The sequence below is a fragment of the Bufo gargarizans genome, chromosome 2 (genome assembly GCF_014858855.1).
Source record: "Bufo gargarizans isolate SCDJY-AF-19 chromosome 2, ASM1485885v1, whole genome shotgun sequence".
In the NCBI taxonomy this organism is placed as follows: domain Eukaryota; kingdom Metazoa; phylum Chordata; class Amphibia; order Anura; family Bufonidae; genus Bufo; species Bufo gargarizans.
Window position 1 is genome coordinate 65,445,675 of NC_058081.1, and position 27,689 is coordinate 65,473,363.

General features: G+C 47.1%; 1 protein-coding gene across 1 annotated transcript; it reads left to right on the forward strand.

The window, feature by feature from the left end:
• Nucleotides 1-17,903: 17,903 nt before the first annotated feature.
• Nucleotides 17,904-26,198, forward strand: LOC122929438. Its single transcript, XM_044283000.1, has 5 exons — nucleotides 17,904-18,012; nucleotides 20,304-20,489; nucleotides 21,664-21,759; nucleotides 24,054-24,116; nucleotides 24,350-26,198. The coding sequence occupies exons 1-5, from the start codon at nucleotides 17,943-17,945 to the stop codon at nucleotides 24,766-24,768; spliced, it is 834 nt and encodes a 277-aa protein (XP_044138935.1). The 5' UTR covers nucleotides 17,904-17,942; the 3' UTR covers nucleotides 24,769-26,198.
• The last annotated feature ends 1,491 nt before the right edge of the window (nucleotides 26,199-27,689 follow it).

The following is a 27,689-nucleotide window of genomic DNA, read 5'->3' on the forward strand; positions in this document are numbered from 1 at the left end:
CCAGGATATTTCCGAAAACCGGGTGATTAACTGCGGAGAGGTTTCCGTGGTCTTGAAGGCCAAGGATGCTCGGCTAAATAGGAAATTGTCCATTTCCGAATTCGTCCTGGCCTTCAGCCTCTACAGGGACATGGTGTGCTCCGCCCAGCCTAACCGCAGGGAGGAGTTAGATACCTACTTGTACCGGATTGCGGATTTGGGGCACAAGTACGGCGGCTCGGCATTTTACGACTATCATCGTTCGTTTTCTGCCAAAGCCGCCGCGGCCCTGCATCAATTCCAGTTCATGTCCAACTGGGCAGACTTGGACATGGAGTTATTCTGCCGGCACTTCGCGGGTCTGAAGGCTCCTCTGTGCGCTATCTGCCAATCTATTTTTCATTCTACGGAATGGTGCCCCAATCCGGTACAAGATCCACAGTCAGCGACCAATCCAGGTCCTTCCGGGTCCTCCAGGTCTTCCTCCTCATTAGACAAGCTGGGCAGGCCAATTGTGTATCTCAGCAGCAGCCAGGTGTGCAACAATTTTAATGCCAAGGGCTGCGCCTTCAATGCGTGCCGAGCACTGCACATTTGCTCACTTTGTTTTCGGGCTCACCCTCGTCCTTCCTGTCCCAGGAAGTCAGCCAGGGACTCCTGACTAGCCGACCTCAACTTGGAGTTACTGGCTGCACTCCTGCAGGGCCATCCAGATCGTCCCTTTGTCGCCTTCTTATTGGATGGGTGCAGAGAGGGGTTTCACACCGGCATTGTCACGCGCCCCCAGGGCTGCTGGATGGGCCCCAATCTGCTATCCGCCTCCAGTGACCCTGAGGCGGTGACCACCCTCATTCAAGCAGAGGTCGATAAGGGGTTCGTCATTGGTCCCTTCCTAAAGATTCCGTTCCAGTCGTGGCGCATAAATCCTATCGGCCTTGTCACAAAACTATCATCTAATAAAAAACGGCTCATTTACGACCTCTCCGCGCCTCATATGTCCTCCATTCCCAGCCTCAATTCACTCATCCCCTCTGAGGAATATTCCATGCAGTATTCTTCAGTAGACGAGGCCATCCAGTATATTCTTCAAGCAGGTGTCGGGGCTTGGCTGGCCAAGGTAGATATTGCCGATGCTTTCAAGCTGCTCCCGATACACCCGCAGCTCTGGAAGTACTACGGCATTCAGTGGGCAGATAAATTTTACTTTGCCACTTGGCTTACTTTTGGGTCCAAGAGCAGCCCTTGGCTTTTTGAACAACTTGCCAAAGCCCTGCACTGGATTCTCATCCATCACGGTGGCTTATCCATGGTCGTCCACTATTTGGACGACTTCCTTCTCATTGAAAGGCCCAGTCAGGTCCCTTCCATTCCCCATTCACTTCTGGATATTTTTTCCCGTCTCCAGGTTCCCGTGGCCACGGCCAAGACTGAGGGTCCGGATACCAAGGTCACCTTCCTGGGCATCAATTTAGATACCATCAAAATGGAGGCTAGCCTCCCCAGCGAGAAGTTGCTCAGGATCCGCTCTGCTATTTCCCGGGCGGTCCAGTCTCACTCTCTGACCAGGGCGGAGCTCCAATCCTTGCTGGGGATGCTTAACTTCGTCTCCAGAATTATGCCTCAAGGCAGGGCCTTCCTTTCCAGGTTGTTATGTCTCATGCCCTCTGCCCCAGAGCAGGATTCTGTCATCCATCTGGACAGCCAGGCCTTTGCAGATCTCGACATGTGGAGTCGTTTTCTCTCTGACTGGAATGGCATTTCTTTGTTCGTTCCGCGGTGGGATTTCTCTTCCCCCATGGTTTTCTCCGACGCCGCTGGTTCCCCCGGATTCGCTGCCATTTTCAGGTCTTATTGGCTGGCTGCCGGATGGCCGCCAGAATTAGCCTCAGACTCAGCAGCTCTAAAATCCTCCCCCCTTTTGGAACTGTATCCCATCGTGGCGGCTGCTCAGGTCTGGGGTCACCATTGGTCCAACACTTCCGTGACGTTCATTACGGATAGTCAGACCTTGGTGGACATCGTCAACAAGGGCAGGGCCCAGTCCCCCAGGATCATGGCGTTGTTGCGCAAGTTAGTGTGGTTATCCCTCCACCACAATTTTCACATGCGCTGCGTACACATTTCAGGCGAACATAATAGGGCCGCGGACGCTCTTTCCCGTGCTAACTTTGCGGTTTTCTTTCAGGAAATGCCCGACGCGGATCAGTCGGGCACGCCGGTGCCCCAATTCAGCACTCTCGTCCTGGCTTAGATTCGCTCTTAGAGGAGGCCAAGGGTCTGGTCGCAAAATCATTATCACGCAATACGGCGAGGAATTATCAGGCTGGCCTAAGGGCTTTTGACAAATTCTCTAAGAGTCATCCGAGGGGTCAACACTCCGAAACCTCTTACATCATGGCCTTTTTGGCCTATTGTCACTCACATCTCTCTCTGTCATATGGTACTATCAGACTTTATTTAGCCGGAATTCAACATCACGCCATGCTGGCCACTCCTCATCACAGGTCCTTTTTTTCCATTCAAGCTATTAAAGCCACCCTTCGGGGTTTTCAAAAGGAGGGGAAGGGGTCCGTGAGCCATAGGCAACCAGTGTCCAGTAAATTGTTCAGAGATCTCTCCTCGTCATTGGATGGTAATCCTTTTGGGCCCTCCACTAGCCTGATTTTGAAAGCAGCCATGTATCTCACCTTTTATGGGTTCCTCCGGCCCGGAGAGGTTCTGGCCGGTCCAAATCGTCTTAACCATCCTCTGAAGCAGCATCTGTTATGGGGCCAGGGCCATTACACTCTCCTACTACCCTCCACCAAAACCAATCAGACGGGTCCCCCTTCTGAGGTTAAATTCTACCCAACGTTGAACGATTGGTGCCCAGTTCAAGTGCTGCATCAACTGCTAGCTCTCATCCGAGGTTCATCACCAGATAGCCCGCTCCTGCCACAGGCAGGCAAGCCTCTCAGCACCTCTCACTTTATATCTTACATCCGTGCCCTCGCCCAGGGACTAGGCTATGACCCCAAGGTAATTTCAGGGCACTCATTCCGCATAGGGGCGGCCTCCTCTGCTTCTCGGCATCAGGTGCCAGCCCACGTCATCCGGTCCATGGGGCGGTGGCGGTCCTCCTGCTTTACCAGGTATATACCCAATCCTCAAGTAGAGATATCTCGTGCCTTTCGATCTCTGGCTTTGTAATTTGTAATAAAGCATTGTACCTAACTGATGTTTTTTGCCCCCTTTTTTTCACTGGTGTACCCGCGCCCGTGGCTCCCGGCACAATTCAGCCACCATGTTCAGGGCAGGTTTCTCTGCGTACGCCGACGTTGTCCTAGCCCTGACCATAAATAGTAAGGCTGTTAACAGCCTGCATTTGTGGGAGGGGCGTCTGGCTATTTATCCCCATACCTGCCGCTCAGCCAGACGCCTGAGCCTCACGCCTCTCCCTCCCGCCCTTTTTCTCAAGCTTCCATCAGGTATGCCCCCTTTTTTTCACTGGTGTAGCCGCGCCCGTGGCTCCCGGCACAATTCAGCAACCATGTTTAGGGCAGGTTATTCTGCGTACGCCGACGTTGTCCTAGCCCTGACCATAAATGTAATTAGCACCTCTGCAAGTGCCCTATCTGCTCCAGGAATCCAAAAGCAGGTTCTAAACCAGAATTTCAATGCAGCTATAAACAGTGGTGCTCAGAGACTAGGCTTCGTCCATGCTGACTTCTGTGGTTGCAATCCAAACCCTTCCCAACATTTCTTATCCATTGAAATGACAGCTCTGTTTAACTGCATATCAAAATGGCTGCCTCCAGAAAATCAATATGGCAGCCTCCATGAAAATTTCAGCAGACGGAATATTGAGCGTGTCACAATAGAACCCTTCAGCATCCATGAATGATGACATCACAATGGCCCCTTGCTGGTTTCCTTCCTGGAAGCAGCCATGTTTCTTCATTCCTCAGTCAGGTGTGGATCCGTGCACATCAACAGGTATGGTGTCAATCCACAGGTAAGGGCGCCTTTTTGTTTATGTGAAACGAAGGTGTCAGTTTATGGAAAGATTTGCTTAATGGAAATATGGCATTTCTGTGCAGATTGGAATATTGTCCAGCGACTATTAGCAGGCCCAGAACACAAAAACCTTTTTATCTGTTTCTGAGGGTATGGCCATATGAACTTCGAGAGTACCACTCTTTACCCCGTGTTGCAACTTGGAGGAAGGAAGCGGTCACCGACGGAGCTATGCCTTTTCTGGCTTTTGCTTTTTGGCCACTGCAATGCAGGTGCAGATCAATTTAGCATCTGCAACTCAACAGCTATCATCAGATACCATACCTTTTCTGGATTTTTGCAGCTGGCAGAATGAGAATGCGACTGTTGTCCAATCAAAGATCTGTGCTAGTACTTTATGTAATTAGCACCTCTGCAAGTGCCCTATCTGCTCCAGGAATCCAAAAGCAGGTTCTAAACCAGAATTTCAATGCAGCTATAAACTGTGGTGCTCAGAGACTAGGCTTCGTCCATGCTGACTTCTGTGGTTGCAATCCAAACCCTTCCCAACATTTCTTATCCATTGAAATGACAGCTCTGTTTAACTGCATATCAAAATGGCTGCCTCCAGAAAATCAATATGGCAGCCTCCATGAAAATTTCAGCGGACGGAATATTGAGCGTGTCACAATAGAACCCATTAGCATCCATGAATAATGACATCACAATGGCCCCTTGCTGGTTTCCTTCCTGGAAGCAGCCATGTTTCTTCATTCCTCAGTCAGGTGTGGATCCGTGCACATCAACAGGTATGGTGTCAATCCACAGGTAAGGGCGCCTTTTTGTTTATGTGAAACGAAGGTGTCAGTTTATGGAAAGATTTGCTTAATGGAAATATGGCATTTCTGTGCAGATTGGAATATTGTCCAGCGACTATTAGCAGGCCCAGAACACAAAAACCTTTTTATCTGTTTCTGAGGGTATGGCCATATGAACTTCGAGAGTACCACTCTTTACCCCGTGTTGCAACTTGGAGGAAGGAAGCGGTCACCGACGGAGCTATGCCTTTTCTGGCTTTTGCTTTTTAGCCACTGCAATGCAGGTGCAGATCAATTTAGCATCTGCAACTCAACAGCTATCATCAGATACCATACCTTTTCTGGATTTTTGCAGCTGGCAGAATGAGAATGCGACTGTTGTCCAATCAAAGATCTGTGCTAGTACTTAAAGTAATTAGCACCTCTGCAAGTGCCCTACCTGCTCCAGGAATCCAAAAGCAGGTTCTAAACCAGTATTTTAATGCAGCTTTAAACAATAGTGCTCAGAAACTAGGCTTCGTCCATGCTGACTTCTGTGGTTGCAATCCAAACCATTCCCAACATTTCTTATCTATTGAAATGACAGCTCTGTTTAACTTCAAATCAAAATGGCTGCCTCCAGAAAATCTAAATGGCAGCCTCCATGAAAATTTCAATAGACGGAACACTGAGCATGTCATAATGGAACCCTTCAGCATCCATGGATGATGACACCACAAAGGGCCCTTGCTTTTTTAATCCCTGGCAGCAGCCATGATTCTTAAGTCTTCAATCAGGTGTGGATCCATGCACATCAACACAGGTATGGTGTCAATCCACAGGTAAGGGTGCCTTTTTGTTTGTGTGAAACGAAGGTGTCAGTTTATGGAAAGATTTGCTTAACGGAAATATGGCATTTCTGTGCAGATTGGATTACTGTCCAGCATCTATTAGCAGGCCCAGAATACAAAAACCTTCTTATCTGCTTCTGACGGTATGGCCATATGATTTCCAAGAGTACCTCTCTTTATCCGCTGTTGCAACTTGGGGGAAGGAAGCAGCCACTGACGGCGCTATGCCTTTTCGGGTTCTTGCTTTTTAGCCACTGCAATGCAGATCAGTTTAGCGTCTACAAATCATTCCCTCTCATGAGGTACCATATCTTTTATGGATTTTTGTAGCTGGCAGAATGAAAATGCGCCTGTTGTCCAATCAAAGATCTGTGCTAGTACTTAATGTACTTAGCACCCCTGCAACTGCCCTATCTGCTCTAGGAATCCAAAAGCAGGTTCTAACCCAGAATGTCAATGCAGCTATAAACAGTGGTGCTCAGAGACTTGGCTTCGTCCATGCTGACTTCTGTGGTTGCAATCCAAACCCTTCCCAACATTTCTTATCCATTGATATGACAGCTCTTTTTAACTGCATATCAAAATGGCTGCCTCCAGAAAATCAATATGGCAGCCTCCATGAAAATATTAGCAGACGGAATACTGAGCGTGTCACAATAGAACCCTTCAGCATCCATGGATGATGACATCACAATGGCCCCTTGCTGGTTTCCTTCCTGGCAGCAGCCATGTTTCTTCATTCTTCAGTCAGGTGAGGATCGATGCACATCAACAGGTATGGTGTCAATCCACAGGTAAGGGAGTGTTTTTGTTGGTGTCAAACGAAGGTGTCAGTTTATGGAAAGATTTGTTTAAGGGAAAATTGGCATTTCTGTGCAGATTGGAATGCTGTCCAGCGACTATTAGGAGGCCCAGAACACAAAAACCTTCTTATCTGTTTCTGAGGGTATGGCCATATGAACTTCGAGAGTACCACTCTACCCGTGTTGCAACTTGGGGGAAGGAAGCGGTCACCGACGGAGCTATGCCTTTTCTGGCTTTTGCGCCACTGCAATGCAAGTGCAGATCAATTTAGCATCTGCAACTCAACACCTATCATTAGATACTAGGGATGAGCGAACCCGAATTTTGGGGTGTCCGTGACACGGACCCGAACCCGGATATTTTCGTAAAAGTCCGGGTTCGGGTTCGGTGTTCGTCGCTTTCTTGGTGCTTTTTGAAAGGCTGCAAAGCAGCCAATCAACAAGCGTCATACTACTTGCCCCAAGAGGCCATCACAGCCATGCCTACTATTGGCATGGCTGTGATTGGCCAGTGCAGCATGTGACCCAGCCTCTATTTAAGCTGGAGTCACTCTGCTCTGATCAGTATAGGGAGAGGTTGCGGCTGCGACAGTAGGGCGAGATTAGGCAGTGATTAACTCCTCCAAAAGACTTTATTCAGAGATCGATCTGCAGCTGTGGATGATTGAACTGCTGCTATTGAATTGCTCACTGTTTTTAGGCTGCCCAGAGCATTTTTCAGTCACTTTTTTCTGGGGTGATCGGCGGCTAATCTGTGTCTTGTGGTGCGCCAGCACAAGCTGCCAACAAGTGCATTTAACCCTCAGTAGTGTGGTTGTTTTTTGGCTAAATCCTACATCAGGGTCAAGCTGTCACACCAAGTGCATTTAACCATCAATAGTTTGGTTATTTTTTTGCCATATCCCAGTCTAATTCTGTCCGTAAACGTATACCTGTCACCCAGCGCCTAAATAATAGGCCTCAAATTTGTAGTCAGCTAAATCTGTGGTTATTGCTATGGCAGGGCGAGTTATTTAGTGTCCGTCAAAGAACAGTTTTTTTTCTGGGTTGAAATACAATTCCCAATTTAGCAATTCTCTAAATTAGTGGTTTCTGCTGTATCAGGCCTACTTTAAATTTATCCCTAAAAGGGAATATTAGATTCAAGGTCCTGATAGGGTCATTCTCAATAACTTCACACACACGCTACTGTGCATATCCCAGTCTAATTCTGTCCGTAAACGTATACCTGTCACCCAGCGCCTAAATAATAGGCCTTAAATTTATAGTCATCCAAATCTGTTGTTATTGCTGTAGCTGGTCAAGTTATTTAGTGTCCGTCAAAGCACAGTTTTTGTTCTGAGTTGAAATACAATTCCCAATTTAGCAATTCTCTAAATTAGTGGTTTCTGCTGTATCAGACCTCCTTTAAATCTATCCCTAAAAGGGTATATAAGATTCAAGGTGCAGATAGGGTCATTCTCAATAACGTCACACACACGCTACTGTGCATATCCCAGTCTAATTCTGTCTGTAAATGTGTACCTGTCACCCAGCGCCTAAATTATAGGCCTCAAATTTATAGTCAGCTAAATCTGTGGTTACTGCTGTGCCTGTATTAGTGTAATACGGTACCTAAATAGATAGCCAGATAGTGTTAGGTGTCTTTAAAAAAAGGCCTGAATTTGAATTCAATACATTGGGCCAAATAATATTTTTGTTGTTGTGGTGAACGATAACAATGAGGAAAACATCTAGTAAGGGACGCGGACGTGGACATGGTCGTGGTGGTGTTAGTGGACCCTCTGGTGCTGGGAGAGGACGTGGCCGTTCTGCCACATCCACACGTCCTAGTGTACCAACTACCTCAGGTCCCAGTAGCCGCCAGAATTTACAGCGATATATGGTGGGCCCAATGCCGTTCTAAGGATGGTAAGGCCTGAGCAGGTACAGGCATTAGTCAATTGGGTGGCCGACAGTGGATCCAGCACGTTCACATTATCTCCCATCCAGTCTTCTGCAGAAAGCGCACAGATGGCGCCTGAAAACCAAGCCCATCAGTCTGTCACATCACCCCCATGCATACCAGGGAAACTGTCTCAGCCTCAAGTTATGCAGCAGTCTCTTATGCTGTTTGAAGACTCCGCTGGCAGGGTTTCCCAAGGGCATCCACCTAGCCCTTCCCCAGCGGTGGAAGACATAGAATGCACTGACGCACAACCACTTATGTTTCCTGATGATGAGGACATGGGAATACCACCTCAGCACGTCTCTGATGATGACGAAACACAGGTGCCGACTGCTGCGTCTTTCTGCAGTGTGCAGACTGAACAGGAGGTCAGGGATCAAGACTGGGTGGAAGACGATGCAGGGGACGATGAGGTCCTAGACCCCACATGGAATGAAGGTCATGCCACTGACTTTCACAGTTCGGAGGAAGAGGCAGTGGTGAGACCGAGCCAACAGCGTAGCAAAAGAGGGAGCAGTGGGCAAAAGCAGAACACCCGCCGCCAAGAGACTCCGCCTGCTACTGACCGCCGCCATCTGGGACCGAGCACCCCAAAGGCAGCTTCAAGGAGTTCCCTGGCATGGCACTTCTTCAAACAATGTGCTGACGACAAGACCCGAGTGGTTTGCACGCTGTGCCATCAGAGCCTGAAGCGAGGCATTAACGTTCTGAACCTTAGCACAACCTGCATGACCAGGCACCTGCATGCAAAGCATGAACTGCAGTGGAGTAAACACCTTAAAAACAAGGAAGTCACTCAGGCTCCCCCTGCTACCTCTTCTGCTGCTGTCGCCTCGGCCTCTTCTGCTGCTGCCGCCGCCTCGGCCTCTTCCTCCGCCTCTGGAGGAACGTTGGCACCTGCCGCCCAGCAAACATGGGATGTACCACCAACACCAGCACCTGCGTCACCAAGCATCTCAACCATGTCACACGCCAGCGTTCAGCTCTCCATCTCACAAACATTTGAGAGAAAGCGTAAATTCCCACCTAGCCACCCTCGATCCCTGGCCCTGAATGCCAGCATTTCTAAACTACTGGCCTATGAAATGCTGTAATTTAGGCTGGTGGACACAGACAGCTTCAAACAGCTCATGTCGCTTGCTGTCCCACAGTATGTTGTTCCCAGCCGGCACTACTTCTCCAAGAGAGCCGTGCCTTCCCTGCACAACCAAGTATCCGATAAAATCAAGTGTGCACTGCGCAACGCCATCTGTGGCAAGGTCCACCTGACCACAGATACGTGGACCAGTAAGCACGGCCAGGGACGCTATATCTCCCTAACTCTACACTGGGTAAATGTAGTGGCAGCTGGGCCCCAGGCGGAGAGCTGTTTGGCGCACGTCCTTCTGCCGCCAAGGATCACAGGGCAACATTCTTTGCCTCCTGTTGCCACCTCCTCCTACTCAGCTTCCTCCTCCTCTTCTTCCACCTGCTCATCCAGTCAGCCACACACCTTCACCACCAACTTCAGCACAGCCCGGGGTAAACGTCAGCAGGCCATTCTGAAACTCATATGTTTGGGAGACAGGCCCCACACCGCACAGGAGTTGTGGCGGGGTAAAGGAACAACATCCCTTGCCTGGCGCATGTGCTGAATTTGGTGGTGCAGAAGTTCATTCACAACTACCCCGACATGTCAGAGCTGCTGCATAAAGTGTGGGCCATCTGTTCGCGCTTCTGGCGTTCACATCCTGCCGCTGCTCGCCTGTCTGCGCTACAGCGTAACTTTGGCCTTCCTGCTCACCGCCTCATATGTGACGTGCCCACCAGGTGGAACTCCACCTTGCACATGCTGGACAGACTGTGCGAGCAGCAGCAGGCCATAGTGGAGTTTCAGCTGCAGCACGCACGGGTCAGTCGCACTGCGGAACAGCACCACTTCACCACCAATGACTGGGCCTCCATGCGAGACCTGTGTGCCCTGTTGCGCTGTTTTGAGTACTCCACCAACATGGCCAGTGGCGATGACGCCGTTATCAGCGTTACAATACCCCTTCTATGTCTCCTTGAGAAAACACTTAGGGCGATGATGGAAGAGGAGGTGGCCCAGGAGGAGGAGGAAGAGGGGTCATTTTTAGCACTTTCAGGCCAGTCTCTTCGAAGTGACTCAGAGGGAGGTTTTTTGAAACAGCAGAGGCAAGGTACAAATGTGGCCAGCCAGGGCCCACTACTGGAGGACGAGGATGAGGAGGAGGTGGAGGAGGATGAGGATGAAGTATGGTCACAGCGGGGTGGCACCCAACGCAGCTCGGGCCCATCACTGGTGCGTGGCTGGGGGGAAACGCAGAACGATGACGATACGCCTCCCACAGAGGACAGCTTGTCCTTACCTCTGGGCAGCCTGGCACACATGAGCGACTACATGCTGCAATGCCTGCACAACGACAGCAGAGTTGCCCACATTTTAACGTGTGCGGACTACTGGGTTGCCACCCTGCTGGATCCACGGTACAAAGACAATCTTCCTGCACTGGAGCGTGATAGGAAGATGCGCGAGTACAAGCGCACGTTGGTAGACACGCTACTGAGAGCATTCCCAAATGTCACAGGGGAACAAGTGGAAGCCCAAGGCCAAGGCAGAGGAGGAGCAAGAGGTCGCCAAGGCAGCTGTGTCTGGCAAGCGCCCGACTGGATAGGGAGGGTGCTTAGGGACTGATGGTCCTCCTCCCCCCCATTCCCCCCTTTAGGACATTCTGGGAGCTGGCCCCGTTATTTAAGGTTTAAGTAGTGGTGGATTAGGATGGCCATTAAGGGGTTAATTCTCTGGTGGACTCTCCTTAGACAGGATGGGGGCGGTGCAGGAATCCTGAAGGTACATATACCCCTCCCCCTGCTCCAGGACTTCCTCTTGCAAGTGGAAGCAAAGATTGTCCCTCCCTCCCTCCCTTTTTGCGGTTATCATTGAGAGGCGGGTCGAGGTTCGCGGTTATGATCAGTCATGGATACTTGGTTATTCTGTGTTGTTTTTCTATTTCTTCAGATCCCCTGCTGGGAGTCCAGCAGTTTGGATATCGCTCCTGATGATTTTGGCTTTGGAGAGCTGCAAATTCTGGTTGAGTTTATGAAGTCACAGCTGGCGGCATTTGAGTACAGCGGAGATATGGTGGGAGCAGATGGCGTGCTTGCCCGCTGGGAGTCCAGCTGTGGGCATACTGCTCTGATGATTACGGTTTAACTTGCCTGCTGGGAGTCCAGCGGTGGGCATATCGCTCTGATGATTACGGTTTAACTTGCCCGCTGGGAGTCCAGCGTTTGGCATACTGCTTTGATATTATGGTTTATTAAGGTTTGCCGCTTTAATAAAGAAGCTGTGGCCGATCACCATCCAGCAATAAAATGATACAGTTGTCTGTGTTGTTTGTTATGGGTCAAGGTGGGGTAAAGGGGCCAGAGATGATCAAAGGTGTTTTCCCCTTCCCATGTTTCCCTGAATACCGGCAGTCACGGCCAGCTCCTCTGAGGGCAGGGTTAGCACGGCAGAGATGTGGAAAAGTTTTGTCAACACGCCACAGCTAACTGCACCACCACCTGATACGCAACGTGTTAGCAGGAGGCAACATTTCACTAACATGGTGGAACAGTACGTGTGCACACCCCTCCACGTACTGACTGATGGTTCGGCTCCATTCAACTTCTGGGTCTCTAAATTGTGGCCAGAGCTAGCCTTTTATGCCTTGGAGGTGCTGGCCTGCCCGGCGGCCAGCGTTTTGTCTGAACGTGTATTCAGCACGGCAGGGGGCATCATTACAGACAAACGCAGCCGCCTGTCTACAGCCAATGTGGACAAGCTGACGTTCATAAAAATTAACCAGGCATGGATCCCACAGGACCTGTCTATCCCTTGTGCAGATTAGACATTAACTACCTCCCCTTAACCATATATTATTGTACTCCAGGGCACTTCCTCATTCAATCCTATTTTTATTTTCATTTTACCATTATATTGCGGGGCAACCCAAAGTTGAATGAACCTCTCCTCTGTCTGGGTGCCGGGGCCTTAATATCTGACAATGGACTGTTCCAATGTTGGGTGACGTGAAGCATGATTCTCTGCTATGACATGAAGACTGATTCTCTGCTGACATGAAGACTGATTCTCTGTTACGGGACCTCTCTCCTCTGCCTGGGTGCCTGGGCCTAAATATCTGACAATGGACTGTTCCAGTGTTGGGTAACGTAAAGCATGATTCTCTGCTATGACATGAAGACTGATTCTCTGCTGACATGAAGCCAGATTCTCTGTTACGGGACCTCTCTCCTCTGCCTGGATGCCGGGGCCTAAATATCTGACAATGGACTGTTCCAGTGTTGGGTGACGTGAAGCATTATTCTCTGCTATGACATGAAGACTGATTCTCTGCTGACATGAAGCCAGATTCTCTGTTACGGGACCTCTCTCCTCTGCCTGGAAGCCGGGGCCTAAATATCTGACAATGGACTGTTCCAGTGTTGGGTGACGTGAAGCATGATTCTCTGCTATGACATGAAGACTGATTCTCTGCTGACATGAAGCCAGATTCTCTGTTATGGGACCTATCTCCTCTGCCTGGGTGCCTGGGCCTAAATATCTGACAATGGACTGTTCCAGTGTTGGGTGACGTAAAGCATGATTCTCTGCTATGACATGAAGACTGATTCTCTGCTGACATGAAGCCAGATTCTCTGTTACGGGACCTCTCTCCTCTGCCTGGATGCCGTGGCCTAAATATCTGACAATGGACTGTTCCAGTGTTGGGTGACGTGAAGCATGATTCTCTGCTATGACATGAAGACTCATTCTCTGCTGACATGAAGCCAGATTCTCTGTTACGGGACTTCTCTCCTCTGCCTGGGTGCCTGGGCCTAAATATCTGACAATGGACTGTTCCAGTGTTGGGTGACGTGAAGCATGATTCTCTGCTATGACATGAAGACTGATTCTCTGCTGACATGAAGCCAGATTCTCTGTTACGGGACCTCTCTCCTCTGCCTGGATGCCGGGGCCTAAATATCTGACAATGGACTGTTCCAGTGTTGGGTGACGTGAAGCATGATTCTCTGCTATGACATGAAGACTGATTCTCTGCTGACATGAAGCCAGATTCTCTGTTACGGGACTTCTCTCCTCTGCCTGGGTGCCTGGGCCTAAATATCTGACAATGGACTGTTCCAGTGTTGGGTGACGTGAAGCATGATTCTCTGCTATGACATGAAGACTCATTCTCTGCTGACATGAAGCCAGATTCTCTGTTACGGGACTTCTCTCCTCTGCCTGGGTGCCTGGGCCTAAATATCTGACAATGGACTGTTCCAGTGTTGGGTGACGTGAAGCATGATTCTCTGCTATGACATGAAGACTGATTCTCTGCTGACATGAAGCCAGATTCTCTGTTACGGGACCTCTCTCCTCTGCCTGGATGCCGGGGCCTAAATATCTGACAATGGACTGTTCCAGTGTTGGGTGACGTGAAGCATGATTCTCTGCTATGACATGAAGACTGATTCTCTGCTGACATGAAGCCAGATTCTCTGTTACGGGACTTCTCTCCTCTGCCTGGGTGCCTGGGCCTAAATATCTGACAATGGACTGTTCCAGTGTTGGGTGACGTAAAGCATGATTCTCTGCTATGACATGAAGACTCATTCTCTGCTGACATGAAGCCAGATTCTCTGTTACGGGACCTCTGCCTGGATGCCGGGGCCTAAATATCTGACAATGGACTGTTCCAGTGTTGGGTGACGTGAAGCATGATTCTCTGCTATGACATGAAGACTCATTCTCTGCTGACATGAAGCCAGATTCTCTGTTACGGGACCTCTCTCCTCTGCCTGGATGCCGTGGCCTAAATATCTGACAATGGACTGTTCCAGTGTTGGGTGACGTGAAGCATGATTCTCTGCTATGACATGAAGACTCATTCTCTGCTGACATGAAGCCAGATTCTCTGTTACGGGACTTCTCTCCTCTGCCTGGGTGCCTGGGCCTAAATATCTGACAATGGACTGTTCCAGTGTTGGGTGACGTGAAGCATGATTCTCTGCTATGACATGAAGACTGATTCTCTGCTGACATGAAGCCAGATTCTCTGTTACGGGACCTCTCTCCTCTGCCTGGATGTCGGGGCCTTAATATCTGACAATGGACTGTTCCAGTGTTGGGTGACGTAAAGCATGATTCTCTGCTATGACATGAAGACTGATTCCCTGCTGACATGAAGCCAGATTCTCTGTTACGGGACCTCTCTCCTCTGCCTGGATGTCGGGGCCTTAATATCTGACAATGGACTGTTCCAGTGTTGGGTGACGTAAAGCATGATTCTCTGCTATGACATGAAGACTCATTCTCTGCTGACATGAAGCCAGATTCTCTGTTACGGGACCTCTGCCTGGATGCCGGGGCCTAAATATCTGACAATGGACTGTTCCAGTGTTGGGTGACGTGAAGCATGATTCTCTGCTATGACATGAAGACTCATTCTCTGCTGACATGAAGCCAGATTCTCTGTTACGGGACCCCTCTCCTCTGCCTGGGTGCCTGGGCCTAAATATCTGACAATGGACTGTTCCAGTGTTGGGTGACGTGAAGCATGATTCTCTGCTATGACATGAAGACTCATTCTCTGCTGACATGAAGCCAGATTCTCTGTTACGGGACCTCTGCCTGGATGCCGGGGCCTAAATATCTGACAATGGACTGTTCCAGTGTTGGGTAACGTGAAGCATGATTCTCTGCTATGACATGAAGACTCATTCTCTGCTGACATGAAGCCAGATTCTCTGTTACGGGACCCCTCTCCTCTGCCTGGGTGCCTGGGCCTAAATATCTGACAATGGACTGTTCCAGTGTTGGGTGACGTGAAGCATGATTCTCTGCTATGACATGAAGACTCATTCTCTGCTGACATGAAGCCAGATTCTCTGTTATGGGACCTCTCTCCTCTGCCTGGATGCCGGGGCCTAAATATCTGACAATGGACTGTTCTAGTGTTGGGTGACGTGAAGCATGATTCTCTGCTATGACATGAAGACTGATTCTCTGCTGACATGAAGCCAGATTCTCTGTTACGGGACCTCTCTCCTCTGCCTGGGTGCCTGGGCCTAAATATCTGACAATGGACTGTTCCAGTGTTGGGTGACGTGAAGCATGATTCTCTGCTATGACATGAAGACTGATTCTCTGCTGACATGAAGCCAGATTCTCTGTTACGGGACCTCTCTCCTCTGCCTGGATGCTGGGGCCTAAATATCTGACAATGGACTGTTCCAGTGTTGGGTGACGTGAAGCATGATTCTCTGCTATGACATAAAGACTGATTCTCTGCTGACATGAAGCCAGATTCTCTGTTATGGGACCTCTCTCCTCTTCCTGGGTGCCGGGGCCTAAATATCTGACAATGGACTGTTACAGTGGTGGGTGACGTGAAGCCAGATTCTCTGCTATGGGACCTCTCTCCAATTGATATTGGTTCATTTTTATTTATTTTATTTTTATTTAATTCATTTCCCTATCCACATTTGTTTGCAGGGGATTTACCTACATTTTGCTGCCTTTTGCAGCCCTCTAGCCCTTTCCTGGGCTGTTTTACAGCCTTTTTAGTGCCGAAAAGTTCGGGTCCCCATTGACTTCAATGGGGTTCGGGTTCGGGATGAAGTTCGGGTCGGGTTCGGATCCCGAACCCGAACATTTCCGGGAAGTTCGGCCGAACTTCTCGAACCCAAACATCCAGGTGTTCGCTCAACTTTAGTCAGGACGGATCCGTATTGGGACTTAGAAATTCAAATCTAATACAAACAAATCGGTCCTGAACGGATGCATTCGTTTGTATTATCGGTGCGGATCCGTCCTGTACAAGTACAGGACAGATCCGCACGAACGCAAGTGGGAAAGTAGCCTTAGGGGGTGATGTTTACATTGGATTGTGCGTTGGAGGCGGCTGGGGAGGAGGTGATGTTATTTACATGGGACTGTATGGTGGAGGGAGGAGTATAACTGCAGGGGGCACTGCAGATCCAGGGGACATTATAGGCGGTCTTATTACTATTGGGGGCTCTATAGGAGGCTCTTATAGATCCGCCTTATTTCTACTAAGCGCACTATAGGGGCCTTATTACTACTGAGGGGTCTGTAGAGAGCTTTATTAATATGGGAGGGCTCTTCTAATAATGGGGGCATTGTTGAGGAGCATTATCACGGTTGGGGCAGTGTTACTAATGAGGGCATTCTAGAAGGGAATTACTATTGGTGGGACTATGAGGAGCACTATTACTATGGGGGGCAGTAATGTTTCTTCAGGATAGTATTTGGGGGTATTGGGGGGGGCAAGGGCGTAACTAAAGGCTCATGGGCTCCGGTGCAAGAGTTCAGCTTGGACCCCCCTTCCCTCGGTGCTTTGTGTGTCTTCTTATGCGGCACAAGTGTCTTTGGGCCCCTTCATGCTCCTGGGCCGGGTAGCAACTGCGACTCTGCACCCCCTAGAGCTACACCCCTGGAGGGGGCACAGCAAGCAGCAGGATAACACTGTGGGGACTCCAGTTGGGGGATAATGATAGAATGTGAGGAAGCTAAGATGTCTGTGTGTCACACTCTGCAGAGACGAGGCGGCTGAGAGAAGTTGTCCAGACCGAGTGGAGAAGATGATGAGAGAGAAGATCTACAGAGAAGATGATGACAGAGAGGAGACGTCACCTGGAGGCCCTGGATGTGACAGGTAAGTGCTGCTGTATAGCAAGTACAGCAAAGTGCGGGGGGGTGGGGCGGGATCCAGGGGGCCCAAGTAAATTCTTGCCCAGGGTCCAATCAATATTAAAGACGGCTTAGAACAGAGCCCGCGAAGCCACAGAGGGCGTACCGCAAATGCACGGCCGCCCTCCATTCATTTTCTATGGGAGCGCCGAGAAATAGCACGCTTGGCTATTTTCGAAAGTCCTATTGAAATGAATGGGAATCGCACCACGCAAGTTCTTCCACTGCTCCGTTCACTTCTATAGGGCTAAGGGAAATAGCCAGTGCTTAACAATTTTCTGGGACTTTGCAGGCTCTGTTTTAAGTATAGGTCCAGGTCCCAGAGGTGGGACCCGCATTTATCAGACATTGGGGGCATATGTAGTGATATGTCCCTAATGTCTTAAATAGGACAACCCCTTTGAGGGGAATAACGGTTACCCCTCACTAATACATGAAAGTGGCACTGCTATATCTTAGCAGGTGCCATTCATCTAGCCAACATATTGCCTTCTGAATGTTGTTTATAGGAACTAATCATATGTGAAATACACCTATGTACATAATGAGCATCTTTTTAGTGAGGACAGTAATAATAATATGGTGCAAGCTTGCCAGCTATTTCTCTTGAAAGAAATGGCATTGTCATACTCAGGGAAACTTCACTTTCCCTATCTCTTCCTGTTCTCTGTATCCAAGTCCCAAACATGATGAACAAATGTATAATCGCACAGAGCATGTGTCTCCTGAGGCAACTGCGTATTTATTCTTAATGTTCTTATCTCCTTGTACAATAAGTGCTCTCAGTGTCCACATTGCTCAGTCTCATCGTCTGTCTCTTAAGGAAGCATGTACGGCAATGTGGATTATGTTCCCCCGGTTCAGCATGGAGAAGGGTTCCTGAAGAGAAGTCCATCAGGTAACTGCATTTTGTACATGCTCTGGGTGCCGGGATTACTGGGATCAGTGGTGCCCTCTTTAGTAATGACAGATGATGCACACTACGTGCCCACTTGTCAAGTCTGTCGTGATCATGTCGAAGATATACCTACGAGGTCAGGGGCAGGAGCAGGTTGTAATGGAAGCCTACTGCAAAGGGTTCATTTTATGTACTTCATACACTGTGCATGTCCCATGGCAGTGGCGTAGCTAGAAATGACTGGGCAAATTTTTTGTGGCTAGTCAAGATTGCTCTCTCAGACCAGGCCCAGCAGCTTCTCAGTTCGTTTCCTACAGTGTCACTGTATATGAGGGGCCCTGACAATAAAATCTTTTAGTCCTCCTCCTTGATAGGCCCTTCTGAGTCTGGGCCCCAAAGCAGTTGCTTCACCTATAGCTACACTGCTGTCCCATAGGGTGTACAAGGAGTGGTAGGTTCCTAGTTACTGTTGCTAGGAAGAGCTGGCATCACCTCTTCCTCTCTTAGGCCCCATGCACACGGCCGTGTGCGGGCCGTGGAACCGCGGCCTGGATCCCTCCTGAGAGCAGGAGCGCACGGCGTCACTGGTTGCTATGACGCCGTGCGCTCCCTGCTGCCGGCACAGTACAGTAATACACTGGTATAGATCATACCAGTGTATTACTGTATTGCGGCGGCAGCAGGGAGCGCACGGCGTCATAGCAACCAGTGACGCCGTGCGCTCCTGCTCTCAGGAGGGATCCAGGCCGCGGTTCCACGGCCCGCACACGGCTGTGAAACACGGCCGTGTGCATGGGGCCTAAGAGGAAGTTGCTTTTGTCTAGTGTGAGCTGCGGATGGGAAAACATCTAAGAGCAGAGTTAATACAGGGGGAGATCTTCTGCCCTGCGCTTCACAAGTAGTCATAGTTTAAGTATAAAACGAGTTTTTCTGAATTCAGAAGAAAGTTCAGTGGCCAATCAAGGAGGATTTTGGAGCATTTGTCAGAGAAATGTATTACACCCATATGCAGTACTCGTGCAATAGGTGTTTTATTGTACATTATAATGTTAGGTAATTTGAGTTTTGGCTGTGCATTCCAGCATAAGAGGAGAGAATGGCAAATGGTTGTCAGAAACAGGACTAACCACCTTGTTCCTCCCTTCTTGGTAGAAGTGAGCTGATCCTGCTTCCTGCTAGGAGGGGGAGTTGCTATGTCTTATCTGGACCACTACTGCTCCTATTCTATGCACCATCCCCTCAGGGGCTCACTGCATATACTGAGGTCACAGACTTCCCTGCATACTAGTTGGAGTAAATAGCTTCAGGATCCCCATCATATCAAAAGGACAGAGACTGAATTCCACTGAGAATACTGTAGTGCTATCATATAGAGAAGATCAATTGCACCCCTTGGTTAATTTGGGAAGATTGTGCAGCCTATAAGAGAGAATCAAAAAGGATTTCAGCACTATATAAGGGTGGGAGTCACCTTATAATTGTGCCAGCTACATAATCACAGGTCTGGTTTCAGCACGGAAACAGCCCTGGAAGTTACAAAGGCACAATATGCTGACATGCAGAAGTACTCCAGCATATTAATAATTAAAAATGTATAATTAAAGTCTGTGTATTGAACAGAAACATGTAAAAATAGATTAATAAATAATAAATAGATTTGAAATACTGAGAAAAAACATTTTAAGTGAAATATATTTTATTTCATTAACCCTTATAGGACCTTGTGATTTTCCGTTTTTGCTTTTCACTCCTCACCTTCCCAGAATCATAACTTTTTAACATATCTCAGGAGAACAAAAGGATCAGGCAAAAATATTCACTTTTCCTGATCATTCTCTCCCGCAACATCATCTGTTGGTGGATAGTCAGAAGTTTCCCACAAACATCAGACTGTTCTCGACAGGTTTGGCTGACACTACACTAATGTGTATAGGGGGCCTTTAGGGTCATGGCAGAGGAAACAAACATCAGACTTGTGTGTCCTAGAGGTTTTAGAACCCAGCACCAAAATGGATTAGGGCCCATTTTAATGTTTTACTTGAGGCTACGGACACCACTTGAGGCTATGCACATGGCTGATGGAACATAGTGTATGCCTAGGTAATTACGATAATTACTCTGCACAAATCCTTACTTTTCAAGTGGTCATCTTTACATTGGAAACTAAACTCCCTATTTTTGGCTCTAAACCTACTGTCTCTCACTTCTCCTGAAATGTCCCTTGGTTGTAAATGGGGTCCATGGCACCAATGCATCTTAATGATATCTCTCTTCTCTTCTTCTGTTTTCAGAACATAGTAACTTATATCTACAAGAAGAAAGTATATATGAACCAGTGCGTGGAAGTGAGAAGCCAGACTCTGAGAACTTCTGGAGATTATCATCTGCTGGGAGCAGTGTGGAAGACACTACACTTCAGTGGAACCAAGACCTACCACAACGAAGAAAAACATGGATCTCTTCTTTTCAAAGGCATTGTAAGAATCCCAATATAAGTGGACACACTGGGGTGCCATGACTGGGGTCCGATGGGCAAATTTGCGGTTTTAGTGAGACATGAGCAGGGATGTTGGCCGCACATCTATGTGCAGGGGTCAGCACCCCATTATATTGCCCATGTAGCGTCCCCGATCAATGTTGGATTTCCAAAAACATTGAGAAGCAATTGAGAAGCAAAATATCCCCTGATTATCCTCACTTATACTCACTGCCAACCTTTTACATGCATTGCATCTCACCTAGGATTAGGAACAAAATTCATGTAATATTCCTGGTGATGTAGACTGGTTAAGTTGCGAATGGGCTGTTCACATCAGCTTTTAGCTGTCCTCTAAGTGTTCCATTGGGGGATACAGTTTGCAGACATTTTAAGTATCTATAAAGTTGTTGTATATTTTGTTTTTTAAACCATACTCACCTGCTCTCCACCACTCTGTTCTTGCTCTGTGGCTTCTTGGCTCTTATTTTTTGAGACTTCTGGTCCACAGCTTCTGCATGGGTCACATTCCGTTAGAGGACATGTCACTGCTGAGGCCAGTCATTGACCCTATGCATACAGAAGTTCACAGATATGGACCAATAGTCTAGTAAAAAGACCCTAGGAACCATGAAGCTGGAACAGAGTGGCAGGAAACAGGTGAGTATGATTTTTGCAACAGGTACATTAAAAAAAAAAAAAAAATGGACATCCCTTTTCAGCAGATCCATTTTCTTCAAATTGAGTCCAAACTATAAAATTTGTTAGACTAGCATTCTGTCTGTTCTTCTTCTAATGGAAAACACAATAGTAGAATCTAGACGTACAGGTGAAACTAAGCTTAATATTTTGGACTTTGTCAGCCTTACTAAAGTGAATAGATCTGCTGAGGGATATGTTTGAGTTATCGTTTTTGGATATTCAGGCATATTTCCCTGGCAGCAGGCACAGCTGGTGGAAAAAACATTATGTGAACATACCCTAATAGTCAGTATCTGGTGGCATAAGATAGATAATCTAACTCTGCTTCTAAATGACTCAGAGGGCTGTTTCAAGGTACTCAAGAGTGCTTTTGACACCTGCAGACTAATTACAGTAGGTGACTTTGCAACATGCTTTTAAATGAAGATCATGACAATGACGATCATCTCTGAAACCACTTTCTTCTTTAACAGGTTGTCATCAGAAGCACAAGCTCTTGATTTCTTTTTTCAGTTGTGGCCTTCTACTGATCTTGAGCATCCTTATATTGGGTTATTTTATGTCCAAGTGTAAGTATTTCATGACCTATGGGTATCCTAACTTGAGAATGAATTAAGTCAAATGTGTTCACTCCTTGAAGGGGTTGTGCAGCCAGGGCATATTGATGTCCTATCCTCAGGTCATCAATCAGCAGTTTGAAGATTAGGTGGTACGAGCACTGCTTCCTCTTCAAGATTACACTGGATGGTGTCTGGCTTGCAACGGCGTCGCAGTGTAATTACAAATGATTACTGGTAATTCCACTGTGCCACCAAGACTTCCAAGAGGATGCGCTGTGTGATATTGAAGAAGAACTAGAGATTGCACGAGCACCGCCTCCATTTCGGGAATCAGACCCCCATCGATCAGACATTGACGACCTATCCTGAGGATTAGAGATCAATATGTACTGGCTGCACAACCCCTTTGAAGGAACCTTTTTGTAACCAATATGTGTCTTCTAAAGCCAAAAACCACCATGATTGCTAGTACCCATGTGGAAATGTACAGCACTTTATGGATGCAGCAAAAGTACATGAAAAATTTGTGGCAAATTAATGATGCATGTCTTTATTAACTTTCAGCCTTTTTAGCTTTCTCGTTATCATGTTTCCTTTTTCTTTTTAAATGTAGAGGTAGGCGTAAAAATTGTTAATACCCAGACAAAATCTCACACGCTGTGTACTCCATTTTTTTTATTTGTGACTCTGCTGTTTTCAAAAGTGATGAGAAAGGCAGACCTGATATTTTGAGGTGGGTCCTCACATAGACTTATAGTTATAGAGGAAATCGATAATCTGCTCATTCCAAGCATAGGTTTCAATTTCTGGAATTGAACAGAATGAGACTGAGCTGCACCTACGCCATGTGAAATGAACGTGATGTCACATGGCCTAGAAAGAGACCTAAGCGTTAACAGGAGTGACAGGGTCTCTTCGTACAGCTAATTGGCAGGGGTCCCGGGAGTTGGACTCCTGCTGATCTCATATTGATGACCTATCTTGACAGGAGCAGACTGGGAACCTAAAGTGGCCCTAAAAAAAATAAAACTAAAAGTGGACCCATGTTGTAGGCGGATCCAAATTGACAAAAGGCAGTGTCAAAAATACCAAAGCAGAAAATACTGACCCTATACTGAAATGCAACACAATATATTGCCCCAAACGCTATCCCTCTGTGGTGGTCATCAATACCTGCCATTTTCTGTCCTCCTCCAGATATGGGCAGAGGGCTTAGGTGATGAGATGCGGACCACAGCAGTTGAATTCAGGATGGCATGTGCGGTTGCTGGCCACATAGATGAATACCTGATTCCTTACAGAGTTAAATACTGCTGACAGCAGAGCTCATTATGTACCCAGTCAGCGACTAGGGTTTGGGTGGCCCCCTGGGCATTGGCCCACCAGAAAGTTTCCCTGTAGGGTTTATTGCCAGTCCGCCTCTGTCTTCTAAGAGAAGTCATCAGCTTTAATAACTTTAGTGCATCTTTTAGTAACGTATTTCAGTTTAAAGCCATAACGATTATGTGCCATACATGTACCTGTATGGTGCAGGGCATCAAACATGCAGGAACAGAAAAAATAAGGGACTCCTGAATGCAGTGGTGGTCATCTAGTCAGGGGGGCACCTAGTCTTTCTGCTGCCTGAGGCAAAAATTTTAACAGCGCCCCCCCCCCCCCCCCATCCCCATGCCAAATTCTCAACCTAACCTCTTTCCTCCTAACATTACATACAGCACTACAAAACATACAGGGTAATACAGCACCACATACCTCTTACATCCAGTGATGTCTCCTCTGATGTACATATTCTCTTTCCTCATGTTCTCCTTTCAGACCTATTGTTCCCCCAGTAGATGCCCCCATAATGCTCTTTCCCCCGTTCCTCAATTTGACCAAACAGCAGGGTGTAAAAAAAAACAAAAAAACACTAATGCTTACCTCCATGGCACTTTCGGCGATGCAGGCATTTTCCGGCCTGTGTCCTGCGCTGTATGCTGCCCAGCTCAGGCGCACAATGATAATGACGCCTGAAGCCTATCAGAAGGAGTGGTGCAGGGAGACGACGCTCCCGTGCCCACTGCAACATCCAGCTGTATCGCTGTCCCGAGGAAGGCGATACAGAAAAATATAGAGAGATGAGCGCTTCCAGAATTGGCGGTGCGGCCCTACACCTAGTGCCATCCTGGATTGTTCCTATGCAATGACCCAGACATTTCCCTTTAAGAGCCCCAACACTATGATAAAGTTTTGTCTTCTGATATTGAGTGTGATCTATTTTCCACTCGTTCTCCTTAAAACAAAGATGATTTTTACATTTGCAGATTATGCTATGGAGACAGAATTAGAAATGGTGAAAGAGCAGCAAAGGAGGTATATTACAAAGGGTAAGTAATTACATATACACTCCTAACTCCAGGGGTGCAGCTGTAGACGGTGAAGAGGTCGGGCACCCAGAGACCCCTCTGTTACATAGGAAGACGTCAGTGTTATAAACTGCATAGATGGGGCACTCGTACAGATTTTGCACTGGGGCCTAGGAGCTTCAATCTACACCTCTAATAAACCACATTGCTATGACCTTTTTATAAAACAATCTTTCTTTTATTTCCATCCACAGGTTCCTTCCTCCTGTATAATGAGGCCCATAACAAGTGTGCAGAGGTGCGCTCATCTTCCTCTAGCCGTAATCTGTTTGAGCTGACTGCCTCCGTTTGCTCTTCACTTTCCTACTCGCAGTTCTTCCACTGGCTCCCAGGAGGCAGGCTCATGAGCTCAGAGGAGGGACTATGTGTAGGGGTGGAGGGAAAGCTTCAGTCTCAGAAGCCTCTAAGGCTTTATCAATGTGACACTGACAATACCTTGAGCTGGGAGTGTAACAACGATACAACGCTGGGAGTTAAAGGGGAAAATCTATTCTTTAACTTTGGGAATAATGCAAAATATTTGGTTATGCTTTACTGGGGCAATGGGGTCTGGAGTCGCTGGAGAGCTCGAAACCTTGATGGAAAGTTATTAGATGGAGGGGCTTGTGCTTAATGTAGGTCAAAATAATTTCATTATGGCTAAAATCTCAGGAGCTCAGCTGTTAAAGGGGTTGTCTCACACTAAGACCAACCCCTTTAGGGAAAGGCATCTTGCTTTACTGTTTTGGTAATGATTAGAGATGAGCTAATTTCATTTTTTTTATTCGTTCACGCTTTGTTTGGTGGTAAAAAAAGAATTGCGTTAAGGATTCCGTTACCACGGACCATAACACAATTCTATGACGGAATGCATAAAGGGATGCCTTTAGAGTGCATTCCGTTATTCATTCCGTCATAATAGAAGTCTATGGGCTGCAAAACGGATCCGTCCCATTGCATTAGAGTCCTCTCCTGAATAACGGAAACGAGACGGATCCGTATTGCAGCCGATAGACTTCTAAAAGCACTCCGTTATGCATTCCGTCATAGAATTGCGTTATGGTCCGTAGTAACGGAATCCATAACGCAATTCTGCTTTTACCACCAAACGAAACGTGAACGAATTTCATAACATGAAATTCGCTCATCTCTGGTAATGACGTCTGCAATTTGAGTGTTAGATTTTGTTCCCACTGCCATCTGTACCTCTGCTTGAAGCTTGGAAACAATATGATGGAAACCACAACAGCACCCGACGGACCCCATTGATATTGCAGCATTGGAATAAGGGCTCATGCACACGACCGTATTTTCTTTCCACATCTGTTTGCAGACAGTATGCGGAACCATTCATTTCAATGGGTCCGCCAAAAAAAACTGAAGTTACTCCGCGTGCGTTTTGTTTATGCATGTCTGCAAAAATATAGAACATGTCCTATTATTGTCCGCATTACGGACAAGGATAGGACTGTTCTATTAGGGGCCAGCTGTTCCTTTCCATAGAAGACAGACTGTACACGGACGTCATCCGTATTTTTTGCGGACCGCAAAATACATGCGGTCGTATGCATGAGTCCTAACACAGACCTCCCGGCTTCTGACTGAGGTCACATCAACCTCTTTCTGGTCCAAATGCAAACTTAAAGGCTACTGTATGCATGGCCGGTATCATGCAGATGATCCTTTGTCTCATACCTATAGCATAACGTTTCAGCCCATAAGAGTATAAGAAAGCCACAATGGTAGTGTGAACAGCCCTTAGCTGTGCACACTTACTTCTGGGTCTTACCTGTGGCGGTACTATAGGTGTGCCCATAATCTTCTACCTGCTAGTCCTACTGTAAATATATAATGTACATATAATACAATCCTATTCTGTATAATGATAAATAATTGTAACAATATAATGCCATTTTCTGTTACAAAATTCCAGCTGGACAGTTATTAGAATAGTTCATATGTTAAACATTTGATGGACATGTACATTTTATTATTTTAGGAGTGCTTTGAAAATAAAAAATGATGATGTAACTGTGCACGGCGTCTTCATTAAAGGATAACTCATATTTTTATTTTATTTGCTAGTTTATTAAAGCCAGGCATGTATACCTGAGTTAGTCTGTCAATGATTGTCAAAAGATCTGTAATTACCTTATAACAGCTTTCATTAATGTCCTCTGTTCATTTCCACTGCTCCCTTAAAAGACCATTGCTAGGGCTTGTCTGTCTTCCTTTTAGTATTAACAGAAGACAGAGGGGCGGTCCTTCACACTGCATGCCTGCATTAGGCTTCAGAGTGAGGAGGCGTGTCTCTTAGTAATCCAATCTGATTGGCTGGCAGGAAGCTGCTGGCTACAGCAAGTGTGTATGTGAAGTGAGGGAAAGCAGTTTTGGCCTCAGAGAACTGGCAGAGGAGCCATCTTGAGAAGGTCCTCATATTGTAAATGTTTAAACAGCCGTAACTAAGGGAAAAACTCAAGGAAAACAGTGGTATGTGAAGAAACTAAGGATTGCTTTATGCATAATGCTGCTGCAACAGTAACATGCTAAAATTTACTTTTTGACGAAAACATGACAGTTACCCTTTAAAGCAGTCCTACCATTCTGTGTACGCAGCTCCTATGTAGAGCTTTGTGCCTCCTTGGCTACAAGATAGTCTGACAATGGCAATAAACACGGCCGCCTCCACTATACACGACAGAGATCATCTGTGTATATCAGTGCCATACGCAGGGCTGATAATATAATAAATGGGGCCCTGGCAAAGTACAGTATTAAATAGTGCCGTGATAATGCTGCTATATACAGACCACATAATACCAACATATACTATCCAAATAATATTCAGTATTCAAACACCATATACGGTAGTTTTGACGACATAATACTACAATTCTAAACAATACTACAATTTCGATTTCACAATGGTGGCTCACTCCAGACGAATTGTAGGAACAGGTGCTGCTAACCCAGATTAGAGGGATACCCACCCTCTGGTCAGGTTTGTGCAATAAAATACTAGAATAATGGATGAGCACACTTCATTTGGACTTGACAATAAAATTTAATTAAATCAAGCAATTGTATAATTCACACGTGTGTAACATAATAAAATCGTATAAAACACTATAAAAATGCTGTAAAATAAAAATGCAATATTCCTAGCAGCACTTCTTAGAACGAGGTCCACATATTTAGTGGATACTTCCTGAATGTTTGTTATTTCACGCAATAATCGACTGGCTATATGGTGGCAGATTTCCTGATGGTATGAATTGCAGTCCCATGCAAATAAGTCCACATATGGATACAGATCAATATCTAGAATGTAACTATCGGTATTCAGGTTCTTTGATCCTTCAGCGATTATTTCAAAGTATAAGTCTCTGGTATTATCGTATTCCCAGTAATCGTTGACAGTTCTTAAACACTCATTGATGGTCAATATATTACTAAACAAAGTTCCTCTTACCTTCCTCGATGTTAAGGTAGTTCAGGCGAGGGTCGGGCGGCACGGGATAATGCCGGCGTCACGCTCCGTACTCCTCAAGCCGG

Coding starts and splice junctions, on each gene's coding strand:
- LOC122929438 (XM_044283000.1), top strand. CDS start 17,943: ATGTACGGCAATGTGGATTATGTTCCCCCGGTTCAGCATGGAGAAGGG. Junction 18,013..20,303: donor CCTGAAGAGAAGTCCATCAG/GTAACTGCATTT, acceptor TTCTGTTTTCAG/AACATAGTAACTTATATCTA. Junction 24,117..24,349: donor AAGGAGGTATATTACAAAGG/GTAAGTAATTAC, acceptor TTCCATCCACAG/GTTCCTTCCTCCTGTATAAT.